The sequence below is a fragment of the Penaeus vannamei genome, chromosome 11 (assembly GCF_042767895.1).
Source record: "Penaeus vannamei isolate JL-2024 chromosome 11, ASM4276789v1, whole genome shotgun sequence".
Classification (NCBI taxonomy): Eukaryota; Metazoa; Arthropoda; class Malacostraca; order Decapoda; family Penaeidae; genus Penaeus; species Penaeus vannamei.
Window position 1 is genome coordinate 42,633,802 of NC_091559.1, and position 10,000 is coordinate 42,643,801.

General features: G+C 36.6%; 2 protein-coding genes across 4 annotated transcripts in view; one reads left to right on the forward strand and one right to left on the reverse strand.

Moving 5' to 3' along the window:
• RfC38 (replication factor C subunit RfC38) overlaps positions 1-4,634 on the forward strand; it is a 26,880-nt gene extending 22,246 nt beyond the window's left edge. Inside the window, exons 6-7 of the mRNA XM_070127316.1 lie at positions 1-151; positions 1,225-4,634. The exon at positions 1-151 is cut by the window's left edge and continues 18 nt beyond it. Of these exons, the coding sequence (XP_069983417.1) occupies positions 1-151; positions 1,225-1,413 (340 nt within the window). The 3' untranslated portion in view covers positions 1,414-4,634. The remainder of the gene's footprint in view (positions 152-1,224) is intronic.
• crp (transcription factor cropped) overlaps positions 1,541-10,000 on the reverse strand; it is a 28,046-nt gene continuing 19,586 nt past the window's right edge. For all 3 annotated transcript variants that reach the window (XM_027379170.2, XM_070127314.1, XM_070127315.1), the window contains exons 3-8: positions 8,871-8,997; positions 8,511-8,746; positions 7,880-8,149; positions 7,497-7,709; positions 7,105-7,250; positions 1,541-6,893 (exon numbers count right to left, since the gene is read on the reverse strand). In XM_027379170.2, coding sequence (XP_027234971.2) covers positions 6,263-6,893; positions 7,105-7,250; positions 7,497-7,709; positions 7,880-8,149; positions 8,511-8,746; positions 8,871-8,997 — 1,623 coding nt within the window. In that variant the 3' untranslated portion in view covers positions 1,541-6,262. The remainder of the gene's footprint in view (positions 6,894-7,104; positions 7,251-7,496; positions 7,710-7,879; positions 8,150-8,510; positions 8,747-8,870; positions 8,998-10,000) is intronic.

Below are 10,000 nucleotides of genomic sequence, written 5' to 3' on the forward strand. Positions count from 1 at the left end.
ACAAGAGATTAGTGTCCCAGATTGGGAAGTGTTCTTACAAGAAACAGCAGCAAAGATTGTTGAGGAACAGAGCCCAAACAGATTGTTGGATGTTCGAGGAAGGATCTATGAACTGCTGACGCATTGTATACCTCCTGAGGTTATTTTCAAAGTGAGTTTAAAAAGTATTGAGTGGTAGACTGTATTGATGTATTTAACCGTTTTTAAGACTAATTTCATAACTTTTACTCCATAGATTTAATCTTTTATTTTCTTTTTTGTTCAGTTATTCCATCAATACTTAGCCACAGGGAGCCATTCGTCAGTATAAAAAATTCTAAACTTTCCTGTTTAGCTGGTTGCTGTTGCTACTTCTTAATAGTTTAAGAAAAATCTACCTTTAAATTGACCAGAAGCACATTTAGCAACATTTTCTTATATTACCATCTATGAGGGAAAACCTTAATTTTTTTTTATGGTGAAATCATAAAACTCATTATGATATTATATTTCTTCCTTTCTCTATGTCACTATTTTTTTTAAGTAATTGAATTGGGACTGGCCCTGTTACGTAATTCTGAGACTGTGGTCTAGACATTTCCTTTCAATTCTTGTTTTTATTTCCTTTCAATTCTTGTTTTTATTCTTCATAATAAAGTACCTATCATTCTGAACAACCGTCCCATTTTTATTGGTCAGTTAATGCTGTTTATTAATGAAAATATAATATATATTAGTCCACTTCATATACATGTTGAATATAGATTTTCATTGAAAAGTAGAAATTAAACAGTCTCTGAATGTGAGAAGTGCAGTATGCTTCAAGTGCAAATTGTCCGTTGGGCCATGAGACTTTCATGGTTTAACTCAGAATTACAGTGGTAATGGGATACTTGTTTCAAAAACATGCCATGTATAGCATGTAAAAAATGCCCAAGAGAAGTTTTGTTTTCTCTTTATATGCTTTTTCTTATTACTATAATCTGAATTAAATTACCATGCTGTGGCATCGGCTTAAATCAAGGTTTTAAGTGCTACTCCTTCCTCTATAAGGAGTCACGGTATTATATATATGCTTGATATATTGGGTAAATGTAATATTTTGGAAAGGTAAATGTCATTAAAAGCAGTTCTCAGCCTTTAGAAACTTACTTCTGTAATTATAGTGCCTTCATGTTAATGCTCAATTGTTAGTTTAAATTCTTTATAGTTCTTAGCAAGTAATTTCATCTTTTTTTTTCTCAGGGCCTGTTAAAAGAATTAGTCAGGAATTGTGATGGTGAACTGAAGTGTGAAGTGACAAGACTAGCTGCTTATCATGAACACCGTCTGAATCTCGGTTCCAAGGCTATTTACCACATAGAGGCCTTTATTGCAGCATTCATGGCAATTTACAAGAAGTTCTTAGAAGACAGCATGTCAGCCATGTTTTGAAGAAAATATTATATTCTTTATTTCTTAGATTTAGAATTTATTTTATTTTTTTTATTTTTTTTGCAAATGAAATTTGTTTAAATTTCACAACAAACATGTAACCAGCAAGGATAAAATATACAAAGTGTGCAAATTATTTTTTTTCTTTTCTTAGCTTTCCATATTATATCTCCAGTTATATTTTTAAAGAAATTAAGTTAAAAAGAAAAGGGAAAAGCTGGGAAATGTTTGGGTTTTGAGTTTTTTGCGAGGTTCAAACACTTAACGCAACATACAAATATCCATGAACATTCAACATAAATGTGTAGGGGTACCAGAAAATTAAAAATAAAAAAAAATCTTTGGTTTCAAGGAGTTAGCCTGCTGATACAAGTGGTGGCAAAAAGCACTGGGTACTCATCATTGCAGCAATTTGATCCTAATGTATACACAAATGTATGTAGGAGCAAAGTTCAAAGTACAAATGACTGCAGCAATTACACCTCTACATACACACATGAGGAATCAAATATTTGGTGTCAACTACTGCAGCAAATCTTCTGTGCATACACTATGCAGAAATTTCAATACTTATACTTTTGACTTCTTAATTGCAAATTTCTAACATTTTTTGCCAAACATTCTGCAATTTGAAAATCTTGCTTGGTTTGTTCCTGAATGCATAGGAGATTACATAACGCTGCTGATAACCCCATATATGAGAAGGGTTTAGTGAGAGCATTGGACCTTTAAAACATCATTCCATAAGATCTCTACATTTCCCTGTGGTCCTTACATAGTAATGAAAAGAATTTTACATTTATAAGTTATTAAATTCACTTACAATTTACTGGCAGTTTTCAGAGGTTCAAGGTAAATATTGAGATCCATTTGGAATATTCAGTACCTTTATTTAGAATGAGGCTAGTAATAAATATTTGTACTGTCAACACTTTAAACACCAAAACCAAGAGCCACTCACATAATTTTGTGAACAGACTCACTCTAGCATCTCAAATCTCCTTTAGTTTTTTATGTATTTTAGTTTACATTTACTCAATTTTACACTAGATTGTGCTGCAGTTTATTGGGGTCCATCACTCAACTTTGTGGCAAACATGGAATACCAGATAAACAAAGCAAAATAAATTTCCTGTGCCACTAGCACCTTTATAGAACAACAAAACAGCTTAGTAAGGACTTTGATCCCTACCATACCAATATGTACACAACACCACTTCCAAGAGGGACTAGGCACAATTTGGGAATTTATTGACCTAGACTCAAGCTAGAATAACTTTAATGGTTCAGTTAAGTGCATTTTGGCAATTACTTTTACCAAATCATTACACGCCTGTACTTTCATATCTTTATCAACAATACTTGTTCCAACACTCTCACTTGTACAGTAACTGCCTCAGTTCCAACGCTCTCTAACCAGCACTCACCACAAAAATGCATCCAAAAATCCTAACTGCATTCTCAAAAAATTTATTCCAACAAATTGCTTTCTCGCTTATACATATGAATCTGCAATTAGGTAAAAATGGCTACAATAATTCTGTACTAATGTACAATGAATTACAAATATGCTTTATGAGAATAAGAAAATATGAAAGCCATACCAAGCACCCAATAGCAGCATTTCAAGGGATCAGCGACAAAAGTGGATTCCCAAAGAGCATTATTTGCTATACTTCTATTTTTCTTTAACTGCTCCTACTTTAAAATCTTAATTACAAACACTACTCAAGTTATTCACAATTTAAGAAATAGCTAACTATGCAGTCAATTCTTTGTCAATTACCTGAAATGGTGTAAAGCACTTTATAAGTGTCAAAAGCAGAGGTTATCCAAGTCTAACAACACGCTGCTATTGGTTGCTAAATGTGCCCTGCACTGCTTCCAAAACCGTAATGAGGAAAGGCGAAGTTCTATTCTGACTGGAGACCCATTATATAATGTCATGATTCAAATAATAACCATGAGAGCTCAAACAAAAGTAACCATTTGTTTCAATTTACCACTGCAACAGAAGTGAAACTCTTATGTGGGATATTTTGGCACCCAAAATATTTGTTAATGGAAGAGACATTGATGCACCCCAATTCTTGAATTATGTTTAATATTTCCATATATGTTGCAGTCCACAATGTTTAAACTCAAAGAGTACTAAATATAAAAAAACTTCTTTGTAGAACTCAATACTATAAGAAATGGAGCACCTCGAAAGTTAAAATAGAACTAAGCCAGAGATACCCTACTTGAGCAAATGCTGAAGCCTCCCAGGAAGTTTTATACTTGCTAACACTGAAAGGCCTTGAATAGCTACATCTAAACCTAACTTTACAAGTTCACATGTTTGAAGAGAAACCTCACTTGGTTAAGTTGGGCAAATCAGAAATTCCGTAAGTTGCCAGCCCAAGTAGTATGATAGCAACCCGTTTCTAGATTTCACCACATAGCATTGATAAAATTACCCTAATTCTGTAACTTTCAGCATTCTAACCAGGCTTGAGAGTATTGGCTTCTACTTACAGTTCTATAATGCATTGATTACAGAACACCCTATATTTTTTTTGGAAAGAAACATAAGATAGCTTTACCTGCTTCATATCAGTGTAAGCCTCTACAACATAACAGTAAAGTGTATGCTGAATATGTGCCATGATGTGAACATAGCACCTCAGTTTTTTCAAGTTATCTCAACTTCATACCTGCTTTGGGTTGATGTTTAACTGTGGCAAGTTTATGAAAATATTAAATATGAAATATTGAATGTTTAGGGTTAATTACAGTAGAAATGATGGGTCTTTATAACAAAAATTTAAAAGTTAAAAACTTCTCCTGTATACTTCTTAACATCACTATTTCCATGGCAAGTAACATTTGTTTGGTATGGTTTTTCAAGGACATCCATATATAAATGGAAAAAACACTGCTTGCTGGGGACCACACAGAGAGCTAGATCAGTTCATACCAACTTGGGGAATGAAAGTGAGGCAATGACAGAAGAAAGTATTTGAGCCCATTTTTGCATCATGCATCCTCTGACCAGGTACTTAAGAATCACAATTACACACCAATCACATTTTAGAGTCACTTTGGACAGAAGAGCAGCACCAAGAAAGTGCACTGATCACATCTGCCCTTGTATTCACAATCATACCATATTTACAAATATTTCTTCTGTAGTCATATGCACACTTGATTTTCTATTCCAAGGCTACCCTAAATTACTGCTCCTAAGAGTAAATAAAAAGTTAACCTCTTTATACTCCACTTGTTCCCAATCCTTGCCTGTAGTATTTGGGCAGTACCTAACTAAACTGAAAAAAAAAAAAAATATTGGGAACACATTAAGCACTAAGCCTTTTCCACCTCTTTAGACTGGCCATTGGGAAATGTACCCTACTACTTGCTATTATCTAACTGTGGTACAAATCTGATTAGCCTAATATACTGAGAATTCTTTTATGAACAAGACAGGGAGTGTAATTCAAACCTATCAATTCATTTGACATAAAAAAGATAGTTAACCATTACTTGACAAAGTGTCCCAATGCTTGTTCTAAAGTAATAAATTGTATCAAATCTTGTGCAATACGCATTATCATTGCCACTATTATTAGGACTAAACTGTGTATGTAAATTTACACAATTTTCAACAAAAGAATCGGTAAACTTTTTAGAACAAAATTGGTAATAATAATGAAAAAGCTTTCCATTGCACAAAGTACTTTTCAAGAACTATGTTGATACTATGATAACATTATTCTACTATCATAAGGATGAGCCATCCTTAATATCCTGCTACTTCGTAATAGCTGCTCAAAGTGAAATATTTCTATCCAGGTAAAAATATTAAATAATGAAGTAAAAGAAAAATAAGATAAATGGTCTCAATTAGTTGCTGGAGTAATTAAAAATGAAGACAAAAAGCATTTGTTTAAGATTTCTAGACACACTGAATAGAGCAGCTTCTTACAATTGATCTTGAACATTTATCTGATAATAACAAGTGTAAGTTACTTACATCTAGTAACTTTGGATAACCAGAATGAAAAGCATTGCAGCTAGTTATTCTAGACAAGTATGAATAAATTTCATAAAATTCAGAATGACAAAACTCACAAAACTTTCAGTATAAATGTATGCTAGAAATTCCTTTCTATAACTTTAAAAGATTTGACAGGTATAAACTTGATGTAATGCAAATTCTATTTACTCCAAGAATAACAGCAATTTAACCTACAGCAAAATAATTAATCTTCATTTGTAATTCATAATGATAAAAAGAAGTAAACAAAATTCTTCAAAAAAGGTAAAGGAAGCACAAGAAACTAAGCACTACTCAAAACCAAAAGCCCTGCCTGAACTTTGCAGTCAGAACCAAGAAATGGGCTTTGCCTTTTAGAAAGCCCTGCCCAAAGACTACATTCAAAATGTGGCAACTAGATTCATTCAAGCATAATCATTCAGGCAAAAGAATAACCAAGCAGAAGATGGCACGCGAGATTCTGCTAGTCACTTATGGTGCATCTTCTGTGACTTGTCAGATCTCCCGTCACTTATTCTACACTTTATACACCAAAATATTTTATGTACACACTTTACAGTTTCAGTTTCCACACCTGACCATTCCTTGCCATACCAAAAATTAATATCACTTTCCACTGTTCATCAATTAAATCTTTTAGTATTTAGCAAGTCTAGGATACCCACTACTAGTCAAGCACAAGCATGGAGTCCACAACCTTATGCAAGAAAAGACCAAGTATTCCATAAGTCATGGTCAGTGGCAACTTATTGTATTTAAACTTAGCATATTAACACAGATGACCCATTAATCTGGGTCAAACTTTTTTTTTTATGGATGTTTCACTACAATAACACCAGGTCTTGAAGCTTGCAGTAAACTTGAAGAGTGAGAGGTAAGTGAAGAAGTAGTAGTAGAAATGCTACAAACTGGTACTGCTTCAAATGTTGTAGTGTGACTGGGAGACTGCTGTGGCAATCTAGAATTACTTGAATGACTGGAACTGTTACCAGAAGTGTGTTGTGCCACACGACTGTTAGTGGTTAAGCTGATGGTAGATTGCTGAGGTAATCGGCTAACATTAGAGATGCTTGATCCATGTTGAGAAGGACGATGTGTTGTGGTGAGTTCAAGTGGGACTTCCTGGGGTTCTCCAACCATGTGGAGGGTGATGGGCTCATCTTCTCCAGCCAAAGTTACCTGCCCACTTCCCAGCGTCACCTGCTCACCAAGTGTTACCTGTCCACCAATCGTTACAGGCACCTGAGTACCTCCAAAGGTAACCTGGTCACCAGTATGATCCTCAATAGTTAGCGTTTCTTCAGTAATAATCTCCTCTTCAATACGTGGGTGCTGTTCTTCCGTCTGGAACATGTGGTCTCCTTCCAAATGCCGAATAGCTTCACAAATAGTATCTAGGGACTTCTGGCAAGCTGCATTTGTGGAATTTACAATGTAGACACTGAAAGAAAACAAATTTTATTTAAAAAATTATCACTAAAATGATTACTCTATGATACATCTTGAATGAAACCAAGTAAATATATATTGTTTAAGGCACATTTACACAAATATTTATTAATGAAATATGTACAAAATTAATGAATTCATACTGCTTGAATGACACCATAAAAATTATATATAAATTGTTTAATGCGTAAAAAAATACTTACGTATGATTCTTGTTATCTTCAACATACTCTATGGTAGCTTCAGGAGAGGGTACACGGGGTGCTGGCTCAACTTCTACTTTAGCACCAAATCGACCTGATGCCGTTAGAGCCTCAAAAACAGAGCATGGCAGAGACTCTACTCCTCCCTGGAAGAAAAATAAATAAACAGATTATCTTTCAGTGTAAACAGAAATCTAAAACAGGAATCAATTACGAAAACATTTAGAGTTGGGTTGAAATTATGCTACAATAACACAAGAAAAGGAAGTACACTAAGTTTGGAATAAATTTGTAAAGCAGATGAAAAAAAACACCCACGCATGCACCCCCCCCCTCCCACCCACCCACCCACACCCACACCCACACCCACACACATCTCTCTCCCTACGCACCTTGGATGTTGGTACGACTGTAACAATGGTTGTGGCTGGAGAAGCAGACACAACTGTTGTTGGCAATTGATTCTGCGGACTGTGAGAAACTGTTTGACGGTTGAGGGCTGCTGTAGTTGGCTGGCGCTGGGGAGGATGACTGGTTGTGGTTGTGGTGGTATTAGCTGCAGCTGGTGGTGTGCTGGTAGCAGTAGTGGCAGGTCCCTGCTGCTGCTGTATATAAAAATTATATATCACTCACTGTCTACTGGGGATTTTTTTCCTTTTTTTTTTTTCTTTTCTTTCTTATAAACCATACATATTTTCCAAAAAATCACCCAAGGTACATACATAGACCTTTTTTAATACTTAAAAAAATCAGAGCATAATAAACAAGAACTTACCACTGCATGAATGTGATGATGATGTGAGTGAGGGTGGTGATGAACCTGCTGTATAGGCTGTTGTGGCTGTGATTGCTGGGGTTGCTGTGTTGTTGAATTCTGAGGTTCTGCTTTCACTGTTGCAACAGGACGAGGAGTTGTGCTAACTTCCACAACACTTGTCACCTGGCCAGCTACTTGTCCTACAACCGTCCCTATTACATTCCCAGGTGCTTGTGCTGGTGCAGTTACAGTACTCTGTTCTGATTTGGACTCATGGACCTCTTGCTTCTGTGTTAAAAGGGATATATCGGTCAGCAGCAGGTACAGGATAAATGTGTATGTAAATACAAACAATTCAATTAGAGATCTACACACAATCCTAAGTTTATGATAAAAACGGCCTAAATCTTTTAATCAGAAAAAAGATTTCTAAATGTTGCATATTAGCACGGAAAGTATGACACTGGCCTTAAAATACTCAGAAGCCTATCCTGAAATTCTACACAGTTCGATTAATATTTGGTCACCAAAATCTTGCACACAAAATACTTGCTAATGCAGTTATTCAGGTTTATAACAGCAATCTCATACGGCATTAATTATATTACCACAGTAGATTCCTTCTTCTACCTTCCTCTTAAATACATACCACATGAGGGATCTCCTTTATGCGCTCAGGATATGTCTGTGCCTCCAGAGAACGAATTTGTTCTTCTAGGCTCATGCGATGGCGCCGCTCCCTATCCAACTGAACTCGCAGATCTATCATCTCACGCCGCAATTCTTCTGTGGCAGCTCCATTGTCTACAGGTGTACTGACAACCACAGGCTCCCCACCACTGCTGCCTCCGTCATCACATGGACTCTCCCCTCCAGTGGGACTACCTGAAATTATTGAAGTAGTTGTTAAATTTTGAATCAAACAATGCAAATAATAAAAATCTCAATTCTAAAAGAATTCTATCTGGGAAGTGGTTATAAACTGTATTAGCATCAGGAAAATACAAACCTTCAGCATCTGCATGGTGCTGCTGCTGGTTGAGAAGACGCTTCAACTGACAATTTTGAGAAAGTAGACGGGTCTTCTCTTGCTCTAGCTGATAAATGTATTCAGCTGTTTGTTGCAGGATGGCAGCCTGGAGGCAAGAAAATATTGGTTAATTATTATTCTTTTGTAATGCCAGTAAAGTAAATGATTCACGCTATCATTAAATTGCTGAATCCACATAAATCCAAATCCAATATCATCTATCTTCATCAAAGACAAAAAAACATGTTCAACTTTTTTGGAAATAGCTGTAGTCTCCAATGAATCACTGGTAAATCAATCCCACATTACATCAACTCTAATGATCTACAAAACTATTTTCATCAATCAGTTAAGAATGAACATAAACAGGATAGTAAATTTTAATAATGGAACATACAAGCTTGACTCTTCCAGTATAAGGCCATGGAAAGCATGATGCCAAAGCACAATGACCTATGACCTTTGACCCAAGTCAACCACCAAGCTTAAAGGTAATGTGCTGAGTGTGAGAGTGAGAGTGTGAGAGCATTTGAGTGTGAGTGTGTGAAACTTGTAGTGTGAGTATGAATGAGTGTGAGAGAGAGGAGAGAGGTAGAGGAAGAGGGATGGAAGGGAAGGCAGAGAGGGATGGAAGGGTAGGGAGAGAGTGATGAAAGGAAGGGAAGGGGAAGAAAAATGGAATGGGATGGGAAGTGAGAGGCCTAGGGGAGTGTAGAAGAGGGGGAGTGGAAACGAAAGGGAGAAGAAGAGGGAGAGAAGAGAGGGGAGGGGTGGGAGAGGCATATCAGGGAAGGGAAAAGGGGAAGGAATAGCAGGAAAAGGGAAGGGAGGAAGGGAGGGGCAGAGGGGGGGAGGGTAGAAGGCAGAGGAGGGAAGAGGAGGGGGTGGGGGGAGGAAGAGCGAGGAGAAGAGAGGGGAGTGAAAGGAGAAGAAGGGATGGGAAAAGGGAGGAGAGAAGAAGGGTAGAGGGAAGAGGAAGGAAGGGGGAGGGGAGAGGTAAAGGGATAGTAGGGATGGAAGAAGAGGAAGGAGTAGGAGAGTGGGAGGGATGGGTGGAGGAAGTGGGAGGAAGGAGAAGGTGATTGGGAGGGATGGGTAAAGTGAGTGGC